Source organism: Rattus norvegicus, chromosome 7 (assembly GCF_021556685.1).
Source record: "Rattus norvegicus strain SHRSP/BbbUtx chromosome 7, alternate assembly SHRSP_T2T, whole genome shotgun sequence".
NCBI classification, from domain to species: Eukaryota; Metazoa; Chordata; class Mammalia; order Rodentia; family Muridae; genus Rattus; species Rattus norvegicus.
In genome coordinates this window covers 5,917,873-5,937,440 of record NC_141540.1, presented here as the reverse complement: position 1 = coordinate 5,937,440, position 19,568 = coordinate 5,917,873, and the positions used below count along the sequence as shown (strand labels likewise).

Sequence of the window (19,568 nt, the reverse complement as noted above, 5' to 3'; positions counted from 1 at the left end):
AGCTAGGAGGTGCTTGTGTACACGGGAAAAGGCCCTAGCGTTTGACATAGCTCACATCCAACATGGTTTCTATGGAAATAAGGGGGCCTGTCCCTGGCCCAGATGATTTAGGGGCCTGCAGAGTAGAAACAAAAGCTTCACTGCATGACTGCAGCATTTCTGTAACCTGCTTTGACCTAAAGAAGAGAGAAGCCAGACTCTTACTCTAGAGATGGTTGGGTAGCCAGATCTAACCCATACCACATGCATCAGTCCCGGTCCTACAGCTGGTGGGCAACTCATACCAGGAGGAGGAGGTGAGCTGGTGAGGGGAGAAGGGGTCACTTCGTCTTTCAAGTCTTAATTTATATTTTAACTTCAAATGTATTTTCAGTGCCTCAGATACAGTTTAATCTTAAGTCTTAAAGGCCCCTGAAACAAAACAAAATTATACTTTATTTTTAAGCTTCCTCATTTTCTTATAGTCAGTTTTCCCATAATCTCCCATTTTACCCTGACTTAGAGTCCACAAACTTCATCAGACCATCCGTGCTCATGGACTTGGGCCTTTCTAGAGGGAAGCCTAGGGCTCTGCTCCAGATAAGCTGGGCCAACACACCCAGTGCCCTCGACACTCCGAACAGGACTGTGTAGTAATTCATCTCCGTCATGCCATAGTACTGTTAAGGTAGAAGAGAAGCCTTGTGAGACAAGTGGTACATGTAAGTCCATAGTAACATAGACACCCCTGTCACCCCCTTTCTCCAGTCTTAGCCCAGTTAGCCTTAAATAAAAAGAACATCAGGAAAAGTAAAGCAGTCACAAGTCAGTCAAGAGCTCAGCCCCAGCCCCTGCTACAGCAGCTGTATCAAGAAGAGTCCTTGCTCTGGTGGGGCCTGGTAGAACAGACTGGAGTTCTTAAGAAGCTGAGGCAAGAGACCAAAAGTTTAAGGTCAGAGGCCAAGGAAACAGCTCAGTTGGCAGAATGCTTGCCAGTTATGGCTGTGGGTCTGAGTTCCCAGCTTGCACATAAGTCAGAGTTGTGGCATGTGCCTAAAATCCCAGAGACAAGGAGGGCCACTTGGAACTTGTCACCATCGAGTGGCATCAATGAGCTCCAGGTTCAATAAGAGACTCCATCTCCAAAAATAAGACGGAAAGCAAGAGAAGACACTTGACAGCACCCCTGGAATCCTTATGTACTTACATGTGACAGACACATGACACATTCACCACCAACTGACTACAAAAGCACCAGGCCTGGTGCCACATATACGCCTTCATCCCAAACCCTTGGGGACAGAGGCAATGAATCTCTGAGTTCAAGGCCAGACTAGTTTACATAGAGTTCTAATCTAGTCAAGGCTACTGAATGAGACCTGTCTCAAAACAGGGCCACATGTGAGGCTTTGGGGTCCACGTCCTGCCCTGATTAGGGAGCTGATTGTGTGCTTGGCAGAAAACAATGGTGATACAATCAGAGAGTGGGGAGGAGAGGACTCACCTGGAGCAGCACCCCACTGTGAGCATCTACGTTGGGCCAGGGGTTCTTAGCCTTTCCTTGCTCTAAGAGGATATTGGGCACAATCTTGTACAGCTGAGCAACCAGCTTAAACATGGGATCCTTGGGCAGATGTTTCAGAGCAAACTCTCGCTGACAGGAATATCGTGGATCAGTCTTCCTTAGGACTGCATGACCATATCCTGGGACAACCTGTAAAGAACCGGAAAAAGGAACAGAACTGGCGTGCTGAGATAGGGTTCTTCTCTTCACTCTGAGGGTGATTTGGTCCTGGTGTCTATGCAGGACTGTAAACACAACGCTAAGCCAATGTGGCAGCTCAGCGGGACCTGTCTGAGAGTGAATGAAGACTGCAAATACAGCTCAGCAGCGGGACACCTGCCTAGCCACAGAGCTGGGTCTGAGCCCTAGCATCATAAGAAGAAAACTAAATTCACAAGGAAAACACATGGAGAAACAATAGGGAAAAGGCCCCTTCTTGCCTAATGTAGGGACTGCTTTTATTCTTTTCTATATTTTTTTCCTTGAGACAAGGTCTGGAATTTTCTTTCAAACTGCAGTGTTTGGGTGTTAGTCTTTTTCCTGGTTGCTTACCCGTCCCGAGTTGAGTGTGTTCCAGATGTAGTCTCGTAACTTCTCATCTGACACATCTTTGCCGACTTCCTTCTGTAGCTGCGTCAGCCAGACAAGCACCTCCTACATGAAGTTCAAGGGTGGGTGAAGAGAAGAAATGTGAACACACATGCCAAGCAACGCATGTCAAGATAAGAGACGGAGCATGTGAGTAAAAACAAAACACGGAACGGAAAGGAAAAGAAAGGCCAGTCTCACCTGGTTTGCTAGTCCATGCAGAGGCCCTGCCAGCCCATTCATAGCTGCTGCAAAGGACAGGTAAGGGTCTGAAAGGGCGCTGCCCACCAAGTGGCTTGTGTGGGCACTTACATTGCCACCCTCATGGTCACTGTGGGGATGTAAGGTGGAGCCAAAGGGAGAAAGAGAGGGCAGGTTATGACACAGATTATGACACAGGCACTTTCCTTTGTCGTCTTGGCTTCATGGGCTCACAACATCCTACAGCCCAGTCACTGATGACCACGTCCCACCCCTACCTCCACTGACAGATAGGGATATCAAATACACAGCTCAGACACAGTCCCGGCAAGCCATCCCAGGTCAGGAGTGGTCAGCAGAGGGCGCTGGCTCTCGCTTATGTGAGTAGCTCACTCTTCTCAGAGGCAACTTCCCCAGGCTTTCAGCTCTCCTTCCTTCTTCCTTGCCGGAGTTTCAACCCTTACGAGATGTTTCTTCCCCTTTGCTACAGACCATCTGTTCCCAGACAATAACTTTAAGAAGTTTTCTTTTGTTTGTTTGTTTGTTTTTTAAAACATGCTAATCCCCAGTTCCCATTGCTGGGCACAGTGGCACATCCCTTTAACCCCAGCACCTGGGAGGCAGAGGCAGACAGATCTTTATGAGTCTGAGGCCAGCATGCTCTACAGAGTGAGACAGTCAAGGCTGCACAGAGCCCCTGTCTCAGGAAACAAAAATAAAAACAAAACAGAGTTCCCCATCAATCCAGGTGCCTCGGTTTAACACTAACTGGAGCTCACCTGTGGATGGTAAGGTACAAACGCATGAGTTCTGTGAACTGAGGTTCTGTGTAGCCTAACATGTTGGTAAAATTGTGGGACCAGTCCAGCTTAGAGTCAATTGCCCCAATACTGCTGCCCTCCCGGTACAGATTCCGGTAGATCTTTGCTGCAACGCACGGCAGCTTGGCAATCAGGTCCATACAGTCTTCATAGATGAGCTGAGGAGAGAGGAAAGATGGAGGAAAAGGAATTACCCACAACACATTAGGCTATGGTACTGACCGTCCTGTGCGTTAGCAGCTATGTGCTGAGTGGTGGTTATATACTATGTATACTGAGGTATGTAATAACAATAAGCATAAACTGAGTAATCCGCTGTGGTCCAGGTTTATAGTATCTGTTGTATATTAACACACAGCCCCCCACTGTCTCCATCCTACTAAATATATACTGGCCATTCACAGATGAGGAACTGAGGTTCCCAGACCTTCAGTATTAAACTAAAATCTGAACCCTGATGAGCTCAACTGTGGCCTTCTCCAGGATGCTATGTCTTTGGTACTACTAGACATGTGCTAAGATGTCACCTTTACGTGCACACAAAGGGAGTTGCACATGGCATAGCATACAGAAAGATTCTCTCTCCATCCATGGGGACTGAAGTTAGGTTTCCAGGACTGTGTAGATGCCTTTACCTGCTGAGCCATCTCATGGGCCCGCTTTCTAAAACTCTTTACTTTTTATAATAATGCTTTAAGATTAGTGCTGACCAAATATCGACTAGCAAAAGCTTCAATGTTTCAGGTATGTATTATGTTATATTACACAAGGTTTTGACACATGTATACTGTGATAGAAAACTTGTGCAGCATGTAGGAAACCAGGCTCGATGCCTGGCACTTAAGTTTTTTTCTAAAATATGGGGCTAGAGAGATGGCTCAGTAGTTAAGAGCACTTGTTGTTGCATAGGATCCAGGTTCAGTTCCCAGCACCTAGCATGTTGCCTAACAATGGTCTGTAACTCCAGATTCAGAGGATCAACAGCCACTTCCGGTGTGTACGTACATGCAGACAAAACACCCATATGTGTAAATAAATAAATAAATAAACCTTGAAAAACAAGGAGAGCATACTGTTTATCAAATACCAAATCCTCAGCAGGGAAAACACACATTTACATTTACAGACTATACAGACTGAGCAAGTCCTATCTACGCATTTAGAAATACACATGTAGACGTACTCACAGACGCAGACACAGATTAATGAAAAATAGGAGCCATGAATTTGAAAGAGAGCAAAGAGGGCTATATGGGAGGGTTTATAGGGAGGAAAGGTAGGGGAGAAATGGTATAATTATAACATAGTCTCAAAAATCAAAGGACATTTAAAAACTTCCCAAAAGCAGTAACATGCCACCCTTATGACTGTTTTGAGTAAAGGGACATAACTGACCACAAGCCTCATGCACCAGTAGCCCCACTGCTGTAAACACTGTAAGACTCTAGCATTAGCCACCATTATCATTCACAAGATGCAGAACAAGATGGCTTTTTAAAAAAGATGTATTTATTTATTATATGTGAGTACACTGTCGCTGACTTCAGACACACCAGAAAAGGGCATCAGATTCCATTACAGATGGTTGTGAGCCACCATGTGGTTGCTGGGATTTGAACCCAGGACCTCTGGAAGAGCAGTCCCTTAACCGCTGAGCCATCTCTCTAGCCCTCAGCTTTTTAAAAAAATGGGTCAATAACAAAACCACATAACAATGTTTGGATACCTCTAAAATATCTTACAGGCACTTATTATAAAGTATGATGTGCTGGGTGGTGGTGGTATACTCCAGGTGGATCTCTGAGTTCCAGGACAATCAAGACATTTATTGATGAACCTAGCTGACCAGTCTACTTCTAAAAGATAAATTTTTTTTCTTTTCTTTTTTTCGGAGCTGGGGACCGAACCCAGGGCCTTGCGCTTGCTAGGCAAGCGCTCTACCACTGAGCTAAATCCCCAACCCCTAAAAGATAAATTTTAAGGGCTACAGAGATAAGAAACACAACTGATTTTGGGTCTCAAGAGTATCACACCAATATCATAGGACAAGTGATAGCTAGAGGTCTCAGATATCAAAATACCCAGTGCTTTTAAAGCAGTGAATCTGAAAGGTGACCAGCATACTGCTAATAGGATCAACAATCAATAACAGGAAATTGTGAAGCTAAAAATGGTTAACTCTGAGATATGCACTTCAGCAGTTAAGAGCACTAGCTGCTCTTGCAGAGGACCTGGGTTCAGTTCGCAGACCCCACATAGTAGTTCTCAACCATCTGTAACTCCAGTTACAGGCAATCTGATGCCCTCTTCTAGCACTGTACATATGTGGTACACATACAAACATGCAGGCAAAATATTCATGCATATAAGATACCCCCTGAAATTTATGGTTGAATTATTGACTTCAAGGCAATCTTTCCTATTATAAATAACACAATAAATAACAATTATTCTTTGTTTTGTTTTCCAATACAGGTTTCTTTGTGTAGCCCTGGCTGTCTTCAAACTCAGACACCCATCTGCCTCTGCATCTGCCTCTCAAGGGATTAAAGGTGTGTGCTAACACTGCCCAGCCATAATTACTGAACAGCAGGTAAAGGCACTTGTTAGGAAGCCTAAGTTCAACTCCTGGGCTCACATGGTAGGACCTTCACATACATGCTTTGACACACAAGCACCCCCTAATTCCTCCAGTCCCAGGGGATTTAACATCTGGCCTTCATGGGCCCCCACACATATATGGTGCACATAAACTCACAGTGGCGTGTATATGTATGTATGTATGTGTGTGTATGTGTGTGAACTTTGAGTGTTTGCCTAGGATGCACACAGTCTTCCATCTGCAGCACATCATAAAATGGTGTGGTGGGTGGTAAATGCCCATAGCCCCAGCATTCAGAAGGCTAAAGGAAGGTTCAGAGGCCAGGCTGGATCCACAGTGAGTTCAAAGGTAGTAACTGCTACATAGCAAGATTCTTTCAATACCCCACGACCTGCCCTGTTTAATAAAGTAGTGTGGGATAGTTGTGTGTATGTGCACGTATGTATGTGTATCTATATGTATGATGTATATGTATGTATATATGTATGTATTTACGTGTCTGTGTGTGATGTGTATGTGTGTCTCTGTGTGATGTATCTGTATATATATATATGTATTTATGTATCTGTGTGTATGATGTATGTGTGTGTTGTGTGTGTGTGTGTGTATGTATGTATGTATGTATGTATGTATGTGTCTGTGTCATTTACTTTCCCTATACTACCTATTTCCAAATTAACAAAGGGAACCGAGAAGAAGGCTCAGTCAGCTGAATGCTTACTCCTCAAGCATGAGGATCCGTGTTGAGATCTCTAGCACCCGTGTGAAAACCCAAGCACAGCAACAGTGTCTGTAACCATAGTTTTGGGGGCTGAGACTGCAGGGTCCTTGGAGATTACTGGCTAGGCAGGCAGGCCAATTTAATGAGCTCACTTCAGTGAAAGATCTGTCTTAAAAAATAAAGTGGGTAAAGCAGGAAGCATAGGTAATGAAGACGCCTGATGTTGACCCCTGGCCTCTACACACATATTCCACACATACAAAGAAAATGGGTGTCTTCCTGGAAACCTGGCCACATAATCTGCACTTCTGAGGTCTGTGTGGAGCTGGAAAAGGATTGTAGCAGGTGTGTGCCATATTGTGCACTGGGTCAGCACATGTGACCTTTCCACCAACAACCGAGTTCCAGTGAATGCAGTCACTCTTCATTTTCAGTAAAGGAAGCTTGTTTCCTATTATTGATTGTTGATCCTATTAGCAGTATGCTGGTCACCTTTCTAGCCCTGACAGTGTCTTGGGCTGTCTAAAGGAAGTGACTGGCATTAGTCCTCCTAGACTGTAGTTGATTAGCAATCATTCATCCAAACCTAAGGCGTCATTAAAAACTCTCCTTACCTGGGCTGGGGAGATGGCTCAGTGAATAATGACACCCAACAAACTGAGTTTGGTTCCTGGTACCCACAGGAGAAAATTCCTATTAAGTTGTTTTTCCCAAGCTATGTGAGTGTTCAAATAAATAGGATGAAAGAGGGAAAAATCGGAGACCACATGCTCTATTTTCTTTATGACTTCAACAGAAAACAAGTGTACTATCTTATAGGGATTCCTAGTTTTGGGGACTGAACTTGGGGTCTCACTCATGGTAAGCATGTATTCTATGACCCCAGTACCTAACAGTTCACCCCACTCAAATCTCCTACCTCCCAGTACTTAGTTCGGTTTATTCCCTCTGCATATGCCCGGGCGAAGTTGCTTTCACTGTTGAGGGCTGTGATGGCTGCACTGAGCTGAGACATGGGGTGCAGATTGGTCGGAAAATTGTCCAGCATGGTGACCACATGGGAAGGCAGAGCTGCCCTTTTTGCCCATTCTTGTGAGAGCCAAGAGACCTGTGAAAAGGGAGACAAGCTCAGAAAAATAGAACAGTAGTATCTGAGTAAAGATAAGCCAGCAGGGTTCAGTACAATCCACTTAGAATTGGTCAGACTCTGCTGAGACTTCTCAAAGTGCACTCTTACAAACACTATGGGCAGGCGAAGAGTACATTTTGTAGAGAAGAACAAGGAAGGGGAAGCGAAGAGCCAGAGTTCTTGGCTGTACCTGTTCCTCTGTGGGCATCTGTCCAGTTACCAGCAGCCAAAATAAGCCCTCAGGTAGGGGCTCTTCCCCACCTTTAGCCTTAGGTAGCAGTTTCTGGCACTCAGGGATACTATAGCCTCGGAAGCGGATGCCCTTGAGAAAGAAAGAGTGAGAATTACAACCAAATCTATAATTAATCCGCCAGTCACATAATTATAGCAGACACTTCAGTGGGTGAACACACTCGCCACTGAGCCTGAGGGCCTGAGTGTGACCCTTGGGATCCACACAGTGGTGTAAGAAGATGGTCTCCCACAAGTCGTCTTCTGGCATTCAGACTTACAATGTGGCACTTGTACTGGGCACATGCACGAATGCACATACACAAAGTAAAAATAATTATTTACTTAAAAATACATTTATTAAACCAGGTGTGTTGGTGCACACCTTTAAACCCAGCACCAGGAGGCAAAGGCAAAGGCAGAAGAATCTCTTGTTTAGAGGCCAGCATGTGTCTACAGAGTGAGTTCAAGGATAGCACTACATAAAGAAACCCTGTCTCAAAAAACAAAAAATGTGTAATTTTAAAATATTCATTTGCTTAATTTTTTTTTTCTGAGAGTGTACTCCTGACATATACTATGTAGACTAGGGTGGCCTTGAACTCAGAGAGATGTGAGCCAGCTATTCATGTTACTTTCACTGTGTGTATATGGGTGTGTGAGTCTGTGTGTGGGTGTACAGGTGAGTGCAGGTTCATGAGCCATCAGAACCCACAGAGCAGGAGTAAGAAGTGTTTGTGAGACAACTGATGTGAGTGCTAAGAGCCAAACTTGGTATCTATCCACAATAGTACGTGCTCTTTTTTTTTTTTTTTCGGAGCTGGGGACCGAACCCAGGGCCTTGCGCTTGCTAGGCAAGTGCTCTACCGCTGAGCTAAATCCCCAACCCCAATAGTTATTTTTTTTAAAGATTTATTTATTATATATGTACACACCAGAAGAGGGCATCAGACCTCATTACAGATGGTTGTGAGCCACCATGTGGTTGCTGGGATTTGAACTCAGGACCTCTGGAAGAGCAGTCGGTGCTCTAAACCACTGAGCCATCTCTCCAGTCCTTGCTTTTGTTTTTAAAAAACAAAACACAAAGTCATGCTTGCCCAGCCTGCCATGAGCTCAAGGCTATTCTGGTGCACACAGTAGGTTCCCGGTCAGTCAAGGCTATGGTACCAAGTGAGACCTATCTCAGAAAACAAACAACACCAGCCCATCAAAAGAGAATCAAACCAAACAGAACCCTAGTCCTGTCAAATATTCACTCTTCACACACTTCTGCCTTTGCTCTCTCACTGTGTACTTTGACGTGCTAAAGAGAAAGCCCATTCTTCAGTTCCATTCACACCTAGTGTGCCCCGTGCTGACCAGTCTCCAGACTCATCTGTATGGTCAGAAGCCCCGACCACCACTGGCGGACGATGGCATCTTACCTCATCAGGATCAAGAACCGATGTCTCATACACAAGTCCCTTCATGCCTCTCATGCCACCGTACATCTGAAGGAAGGAAGTTGTAACCAATCATCAGTGACTCAGACTAGAACTGGGTGGAGCTTCAGAGAGCCCAGAGAGGACGTTTAATCTTTCTTGCAAGACTACACTTAGGAGGCAGTTTCCGGGGTTGAATTTCTAGAACTGAACCAGCATGTTACAAGACTGCCAGTGCTGGGAATGAATGAATGTTCATGTCGGGTTATTACTGTCTCTTATGTATCTATCTGTCTTTGTTTGCTTCCTTTTCTTAACTGTATTTTATTTTTTCTTCTGACCATTCTTGATTTGTCCACACTTAACACTAAGTTAGATGGAATCAGATCTACTGTGGGCAGAGGGAGGGAAGGAGGCAGTAATTAGACACTGGTAGCTAAATGGCCCAAACTCTTTCTTTTTTTTTCCTTTTCTTTTTATCGGAGCTGGGGACCAAACCCAGGGCCTTGCACTTGCTTGTCAAGTGCTCTACCACTGAGCTAACTCCCCAACCCCGGGTCCAAACTCTTAAGGCTAAGGAAGCTACCCAAAGGCTAGAGGATTTACTGGGGTGCAGTCTAATGGGATGGCAGGCACAGAATCAATCAGAAAACAGTCTAGGCAACAGTTGTGAACAGAACTAGAAACTTCATTCAGTTTTGTCAGAGGTGAATGAGGATAGGCTTAATTATTAAATTTACAGAAAAGAACAACTCTCTACTGAATACCATAAACGCTAACCTTTCACTGTACAGAACAGAATACTTTTGAACCACCAGTAAAGAAAATGGTGCCTTTGTGGCACACATTACAGGGTTACTTCCCTCACTAAGACACCAAAGCCCTTACCATCCTTACCATGTCCACAGTGATTTGGCCAACCACTGTCTTCCCATGCTGCTGTCTGAAGGTCTTAACTCTGGCCTGCTCCTTAGGTATCAGATTGCTCAGTATGTCTTTCAAATTCTAGAACAGAAACACAGGAGTTAAGAGAGAGGAGAAACCTATAGGGTTTCCCACTGTGCACAAGGCGATTAGCATCTCTGTTGGCCAGGCAGGGGAGCTTCACTTTGCAGAGATGAAACTGTCCTGGATATGGACACTGATGCTCACTTAATGACTGAAACGTCAGAAATGGTGGGCATATGCCTATAATCCTAGCACTCGAGAGGCCAAGGCAGCAGAATTCAATGAGGCCACCCTGAATCTAATAAAAGGAACACAGAACAGGACCTTGTACCAAGAATTAAAACAAACAACAAACCCCTTTAACTGTAAATCTTACTTCCTCTAGGGGTTATGAGTATAATTTAGCTGTAAAGTGCTTCCTTAGCACGTCTGAGGTCTGACTTTAATGCTCAGCATTACAAAAGCAAAGGGGAAGGGGGCACTTGCTATTCCCACAGCATACTCCACCGAATAAATGTCCTTAAACAGTAGTAATAATACAAGCACTCTATCCTGAGGTCAGACCGCTGCAAGGACCTTGCCAGATCTTACCGTGGAAGAAGCACTGGCGTGCCGGGCAGCAAGGACGAGGCAGGATGAGTTCTGCAAAGAAATGAAGACAAATCGTTACTAATGCCTTTGTATCAGGGAATTGCCTTCTCAGGGAAGGCAATCTCTTCACCTTTTAGGACATTCTGGCATAAGGTTGAGCAGCTGGCTGGTAATCCTGCTTCTCATAACCATAGTTTTGCTAGTGTTTCTGTAAGTATACTGTCGGTGTGGACACACTGTCCATGCTGACACACTGTCCATGCTGACACACTGTCCATGCTGACACACTGTCCATGCTGACACACTGTCCATGCTGACACACTGTCTATGCTGACACACTGTCCATGCTGACATACTGTCCATGCTGACACACCGTCTATGCTGACACACTGTCTATGCTGACATACTGTCCATGCTGACATACTGTCCATGCTGACACACCGTCTATGCTGACACACTGTCTATGCTGACACACTGTCCATGCTGACACACTGTCCATGCTGACACACCGTCTATGCTGACACACTGTCTATGCTGACATACTGTCCATGCTGACACACTGTCCATGCTGACACACTGTCTATGCTGACACACTGTCCATGCTGACATACTGTCCATGCTGACATACTGTCTATGCTGACATACTGTCCATGCTGACATACTGTCCATGCTGATACACTGTCTATGCTGACACACTGTCTATGCTGACATACTGTCCATGCTGACACACTGTCTATGCTGACACACTGTCCATGCTGACATACTGTCCATGCTGACATACTGTCTATGCTGACACACTGTCCATGCTGACATACTGTCCATGCTGACATACTGTCTATGCTGACACACTGTCCATGCTGACACACTGTCCATGCTGTCATACTGTCCATGCTGACACACTGTCTATGCTGACACACTGTCTATGCTGACACACTGTCTATGCTGTCATACTGTCCATGCTGACATACTGTCTATGCTGACACACTGTCTATGCTGACACACTGTCTATGCTGACACACTGTCCATGCTGACACGCTGTCTATGCTGTCATACTGTCCATGCTGACACGCTGTCCATGCTGACATACTGTCCATGCTGTTATACTGTCCATGCTGACACACTGTCCATGCTGTCATACTGTCCATGCTTACACACTGTCCATGCTGACATACTGTCCATGCTGTCATACTGTCCATGCTGACATACTGTCCATGCTGTCATACTGTCCATGCTGACACACTGTCCATGCTGTCATACTGTCCATGCTGACACACTGTCCATGCTGTCATACTGTCCATGCTGACACACTGTCCATGCTGTCATACTGTCCATGCTGACACACTGTCCATGCTGTCATACTGTCCATGCTGACACACTGTCCATGCTGTCATACTGTCCATGCTGACACACTGTCCATGCTGTCATACTGTCCATGCTGACACACTGTCTATGCTGACATACTGTCCATGCTGACACACTGTCTATGCTGACATACTGTCTATGCTGACACACTGTCCATGCTGACATACTGTCCATGCTGACACACTGTCTATGCTGACATACTGTCTATGCTGACACACTGTCTATGCTGTCATACTGTCCATGCTGACACACTGTCTATGCTGACACACTGTCTATGCTGACACACTGTCTATGCTGACACACTGTCTATGCTGACACACTGTCTATGCTGTCATACTGTCCATGCTGACACGCTGTCTATGCTGACACACTGTCCATGCTGACATACTGTCCATGCTGACATACTGTCTATGCTGACACACTGTCCATGCTGACATACTGTCCATGCTGACATACTGTCTATGCTGACACACTGTCCATGCTGACACACTGTCCATGCTGTCATACTGTCCATGCTGACACACTGTCTATGCTGACACACTGTCTATGCTGACACACTGTCTATGCTGTCATACTGTCCATGCTGACACACTGTCTATGCTGACACACTGTCTATGCTGACACACTGTCTATGCTGACACACTGTCTATGCTGACACACTGTCTATGCTGACACACTGTCCATGCTGACACGCTGTCTATGCTGTCATACTGTCCATGCTGACACGCTGTCCATGCTGACATACTGTCCATGCTGTTATACTGTCCATGCTGACACACTGTCCATGCTGTCATACTGTCCATGCTTACACACTGTCCATGCTGACATACTGTCCATGCTGTCATACTGTCCATGCTGACATACTGTCCATGCTGTCATACTGTCCATGCTGACACACTGTCCATGCTGTCATACTGTCCATGCTGACACACTGTCCATGCTGTCATACTGTCCATGCTGTCATACTGTCCATGCTGACACACTGTCCATGCTGACACACTGTCCATGCTGTCATACTGTCCATGCTGACACACTGTCTATGCTGACACACTGTCTATGCTGACACACTGTCTATGCTGTCATACTGTCCATGCTGACACACTGTCTATGCTGACACACTGTCTATGCTGACACACTGTCTATGCTGACACACTGTCTATGCTGACACACTGTCTATGCTGACACACTGTCCATGCTGACACGCTGTCTATGCTGTCATATTGTCCATGCTGACACGCTGTCCATGCTGACATACTGTCCATGCTGTTATACTGTCCATGCTGACACACTGTCCATGCTGTCATACTGTCCATGCTTACACACTGTCCATGCTGACATACTGTCCATGCTGTCATACTGTCCATGCTGACATACTGTCCATGCTGTCATACTGTCCATGCTGACACACTGTCCATGCTGTCATACTGTCCATGCTGACACACTGTCCATGCTGTCATACTGTCTATGCTGACACACTGTCCATGCTGTCATACTGTCCATGCTGACACACTGTCCATGCTGTCATACTGTCCATGCTGACACACTGTCCATGCTGTCATACTGTCCATGCTGACACACTGTCCATGCTGACACACTGTCCATGCTGACACACTGTCTATGCTGACATACTGTCCATGCTGACACACTGTCTATGCTGACACACTGTCTATGCTGACATACTGTCTATGCTGACACACTGTCTATGCTGTCATACTGTCCATGCTGACACGCTGTCCATGCTGACACACTGTCCATGCTGACACACTGTCTATGCTGACATACTGTCTATGCTGACACACTGTCTATGCTGTCATACTGTCCATGCTGACATACTGTCTATGCTGACACACTGTCTATGCTGACACACTGTCTATGCTGACACACTGTCTATGCTGACACACTGTCTATGCTGACACACTGTCTATGCTGTCATACTGTCCATGCTGACATACTGTCCATGCTGTCATACTGTCCATGCTGACATACTGTCCATGCTGTCATACTGTCCATGCTGACACACTGTCCATGCTGTCATACTGTCCATGCTGACACACTGTCCATGCTGTCATACTGTCCATGCTGACATACTGTCCATGCTGTCATACTGTCCATGCTGACACACTGTCCATGCTGTCATACTGTCCATGCTGACACACTGTCCATGCTGTCATACTGTCTATGCTGACACACTGTCCATGCTGTCATACTGTCCATGCTGACACACTGTCCATGCTGTCATACTGTCCATGCTGACACACTGTCCATGCTGTCATACTGTCCATGCTGACACACTGTCCATGCTGACATACTGTCCATGCTGACACACTGTCTATGCTGACATACTGTCTATGCTGACACACTGTCCATGCTGACATACTGTCTATGCTGACACACTGTCTATGCTGACACACTGTCTATGCTGACATACTGTCCATGCTGACACACTGTCCATGCTGACATACTGTCTATGCTGACACACTGTCTATGCTGTCATACTGTCCATGCTGACACGCTGTCTATGCTGACACACTGTCTATGCTGACATACTGTCCATGCTGACACACTGTCTATGCTGACATACTGTCTATGCTGACACACTGTCTATGCTGACATACTGTCCATGCTGACACACTGTCTATGCTGACATACTGTCTATGCTGACACACTGTCTATGCTGTCATACTGTCCATGCTGACATACTGTCTATGCTGACACACTGTCTATGCTGACACACTGTCTATGCTGACACACTGTCTATGCTGACACACTGTCTATGCTGTCATACTGTCCATGCTGTCATACTGTCCATGCTGACACACTGTCCATGCTGTCATACTGTCCATGCTGACATACTGTCCATGCTGTCATACTGTCCATGCTGTCATACTGTCCATGCTGACACACTGTCCATGCTGTCATACTGTCCATGCTGACATACTGTCCATGCTGTCATACTGTCCATGCTGACACACTGTCCATGCTGTCATACTGTCCATGCTGACACACTGTCCATGCTGTCATACTGTCTATGCTGACACACTGTCCATGCTGTCACACTGTCCATGCTGACACACTGTCCATGCTGTCATACTGTCCATGCTGACACACTGTCCATGCTGTCATACTGTCCATGCTGACACACTGTCCATGCTGTCATACTGTCCATGCTGACACACTGTCCATGCTGACATACTGTCCATGCTGACACACTGTCTATGCTGACACACTGTCCATGCTGTCATACTGTCCATGCTGACATACTGTCCATGCTGACACACTGTCTATGCTGACACACTGTCCATGCTGACATACTGTCCATGCTGACACACTGTCCATGCTGACACACTGTCCATGCTGACATACTGTCTATGCTGACATGCTGTCCATGCTGACATACTGTCCATGCTGACATACTGTCCATGCTGTCATACTGTCCGTCTATGCTGACACGCTGTCCATGCTGACACACTGTCCATGCTGACATACTGTCCATGCTGACATGCTGTCCATGCTGCCATACTGTCCGTCTATGCTGACATGCTGTCCATGCTGTCATACTGTCCATGCTGACATGCTGTCCTGCCCTCACACAGCCGAGCTCCTGGGCAACAGCTGTTACAGTGTCTAGTGCACCCTCATTTAATTGTCAGTATTTCTGAGTGGCCCGACTGGCAACTGCTGCTGCAGCTAGGATGCCTGCATCATTAAAGTCTCCTTATTCAATTAACCTGTCCAATCCTTTCACACCAGCATTTCTTTTTTTTTTTTTGGTTCTTTTTTTCGGAGCTGGGGACCGAACCCAGGGCCTTGCGCTTCCTAGGTAAGCGCTCTACCACTGAGCTAAATCCCCAGCCCCCACACCAGCATTTCTAACCCTCCCAGTTTATTTCCAGAGAAATAGGAGCAACCAGGGTGTTGCATATCTGATTATACTAAGATGCTAATTACACCTGTTGTCATGTTCTGTCTTGCCCCTTAAAAGGAGAAGCAGGAAAGAATTATTGTACCTGAAGATCCCTTGTGGTTTTAAAAGCACATAGAATATCTACCAAGAAGCAACTAACAGACAACTACTTAAGTGGATCAATGGAGGTGCTAGAGAGATGGTTCAGCAGTTAAGAGCACTACCTACCTGCTTTTGCAGAGGACCCGAGTTTTAACCCCAGCACCCACATAGACTCACAGCCATCCTATGATTTCAGTCCTGAGGAACCCAAAGCCCACTTCTGGTTCTTGCAGGCAGCAGGCATGCAAGTGGTACACAGGCAAAACATACATACAGAGAAAATTTTAAGTTACAAGAAAAATAAAAATTAGAGGAATTTTAATGGTAGTAAATTACCCTGGAAGCTGTGTGTGGTATTTGTTTTTAGGTGTCAACTTAAAAGTATTAAAAAGAAATATCCAGGGCTAAGAGATGGCTCAGTGATTTAAGAATGCCGACTGCTGGTCTGGAGAGATGGCTCAGTGGTTAAGGGCACTGACTGCTCTTCCAGAGGTCCTGAGTTCAATTCCCAGCAACCACATGGTGGCTCACAACCATCTGTAATGGGATCTGATGCCCTCTTCTGGTGTGTCTGAAGACAGCGACAGTGTACTTACATATAAATAAATAAATAAAAAAGAATGCCGACTACTCTTCCAGAGGTCCTGAGGTCAATTCCCAGCAACCACATGGTGGCTCACAATCATCTGCAATTGGATCTGATGCCCTCTTCTGGTGTGTGTGAAGACAGTGACAGTGTACACATGTGCATATAAAATAAATCTTTAAAAAATAAAAAAAATAAATATCAAAAATAAGGGTGTTTCTAGAAGAACTTAGTCTGAGGGGACTAAGTGGAAAGGTATATCCTCAATGTGGGTATGGCAGGGGGCCTCACAAAAGAAGTAAAAACAAAAACAAAACCAGAAGAGGTAAATTGGTCTGTTTCTCCCATCTTTTCTCCCAGCATGCGGCAGAACTCTGCCTTTAAACAGAGTGACTAACACTGGCACGTCTCAGGGTCTCAGCTTATAGACTTGAACAGCAACAAACTATTATTCCAGGTATCTTGTTTGCCTCTATAACTGGGTGAGCATATGCAACATGTATGTGTATCTGTATTTAAGTAAATATGTGACATGTGTGGACAGCATGTCAGCATGGACAAGGTTTCTTTATATAGACCAGGCTGGCCTCAAATTCAAAGTCAGCTTGTTTCCACCTTCAGAGTGCTGGGGTTTAAAGGCATGTCCCACTACTCCTACTCCTAATATTTTTATATATTATTTATGCGCACTGTACGTACGTACACACACACACACACACACACACACACACACACACACACACACATCTCTTACTGATTCTCTAAAACCTTGATTAACCTTGATTACTCAAGATGATAAAGGAAAATTTCATGTTAGAACAACTTTAATTACAAAGAATACAGTACACATGGTTTGGGAAGGAAAGCTCAACATGGGACAGTGCATAATCCTAGTGCTTGGGATACAGGCACCAGAATCACAACATTTACAGAGTGAGACTTGTCTAAACAACAAAAATCAAAACAGAGAGACTGGAGAAAGAGCTCAGCAAATAGAAATACTGGCTGATCTTCCAGAGGACCAAGGATGACCAGCAGCCATATGGCACTGACAATCATCTGTAACTCTAGTTCTAGGAAATCTAACAGCCTCTTCCGGCTTCCAGGTACCAGGCACAGACGGGACACAGAAGTACTTGTCTAATATGCACAAGGCCTTGGATCCCCGCTGGGCTCCCTCAAAGCACACCATAAACTTTATGTATGTAGTGATAGAGCCAGTAGTCCCAGTACTCAGGAGGCAGAGGCCTGAGAATCAGAATAAGATAACCCTCAGGTGCACGAGTTTGAACCCAGCCTTGGACCATGTCTCAAAAGTAAATGAATTAATGCAAATGCAGACTTGGGTCTCAGACTTAATTTCAATTTAATTGCAACTTTTTACATGTTTACATGAAACACTGCAGCGAGTCCTAAATGCAGGTCTACCATTTCATTCTATTATCTTGGCTATAAGAGCCAACATAACAGTCTTATGTTTTAAATCTCTAAAATGGTAATAAAAAGCCAATTCTAGGGGTATGAGAGATGGCTCAGTAGACAAGAGTGTTTATTCTGCAAGCATGAAGACCAAGGCCAAATCTCCAATACCTCATAAAAAGCAAGACATCAATACTAAATTGTACCTGGGGGTTGGGGATTTAGCTCAGCGGTAGAGCGCTTGCCTAGCGAGCGCAAGGCCCTGGGTTCGGTCCCCAGCTCCGAAAAAAAGAAAAAAGAAAAAAAAAATTGTACCTGTTTTATAAAATTACTAGGCATTTTGTTATTTAATAAATATAACCTGTAAGTTCTTTTCAAAATATTTTAATGTATTTTTAAATGCATTTCTATCCATAATTAGTGTCTTATAAATATGTAGGTTTTTAAAAACCAGTAACATAACAGGCATGCTGCTTGTACCTATAACTCAAACTGTGGGCTGAGGGAGGAGGATCCGCAGAGCCAGTCAGCCTAGCCTGAAAGGGGTGAGAGTCTGGTTTCAGAGCATTTGCAGTGATGGTGACACCAACCTGGTACCCTGGCCTCCACTGGTACATGCGCCTACACACTTACACATAGTGTGTACATGCACCTACACACTTACACATAGTGTGTACCACACACATAAGCCACTTCCAGAACAGTTAAATAAACTACAAGAAATAATTTGTATGAAGGCATGTAGGGGGCTGGAGAGGTACTTGTTCTTGCAGAAGACCCAGCACCCACATGCTGGCTCGCATTATGCTAACTCTGGTACCAGAGGAGCTCATCTCCCTATGATTACCTCCCAGGATGCAGGTGGTGCACAGACATACATGCAGGCAAACCACTCACACACAGAAAGTTTAAAAAAAGAATCTGAGGGCTGGAGAGATGGGGTCCTGAGTTCAAATCCCAGAACCACATGATGGCTCACAACCATCTATAAGGAAATCTGATGTCTTCCCCTGGCGCATCTGAAGACAGCTACGGTGTACTTACATATAATAAATAAATCTTTTTTTTTTTTTTTTTGGTTCTTTTTTTCAGAGCTGGGGACCGAACCCAGGGCCTTGCGCTTCCTAGGCAAGCGCTCTGCCACTGAGCCAAATCCCCAACCCCAATAAATAAATCTTAAAAAAAAAAAAAAAAAATCTGAAATAAAAGCCGGGTGGTAAAAATCTTTAATCCCAGCATTCAGGAGAGGCAGATGATTTCTGGAGTTTAAGGCCAACCTGGTCTACAAACCAAGTTCAGGGCACCTACGGCTATTTGTTACATAGAGAAACCCCTGTCTGGAAAACCAAAAGCCAAAAAGAAAAAACAAAATAATAACAAAATTTAAAGCATGCAG

General features: G+C 45.1%; 1 protein-coding gene across 1 annotated transcript in view; it reads right to left on the bottom strand.

Moving 5' to 3' along the window:
- Positions 1 to 462: 462 nt before the first annotated feature.
- Cs (citrate synthase) overlaps positions 463 to 19,568 on the bottom strand; it is a 28,365-nt gene continuing 9,259 nt past the window's right edge. Inside the window, 10 exon segments of the mRNA NM_130755.1 lie at positions 463 to 659; positions 1,484 to 1,693; positions 2,096 to 2,197; positions 2,333 to 2,462; positions 3,112 to 3,311; positions 7,396 to 7,584; positions 7,796 to 7,927; positions 9,264 to 9,329; positions 10,158 to 10,265; positions 10,800 to 10,850. Coding sequence (NP_570111.1) covers positions 489 to 659; positions 1,484 to 1,693; positions 2,096 to 2,197; positions 2,333 to 2,462; positions 3,112 to 3,311; positions 7,396 to 7,584; positions 7,796 to 7,927; positions 9,264 to 9,329; positions 10,158 to 10,265; positions 10,800 to 10,850 — 1,359 coding nt within the window. The 3' untranslated portion in view covers positions 463 to 488.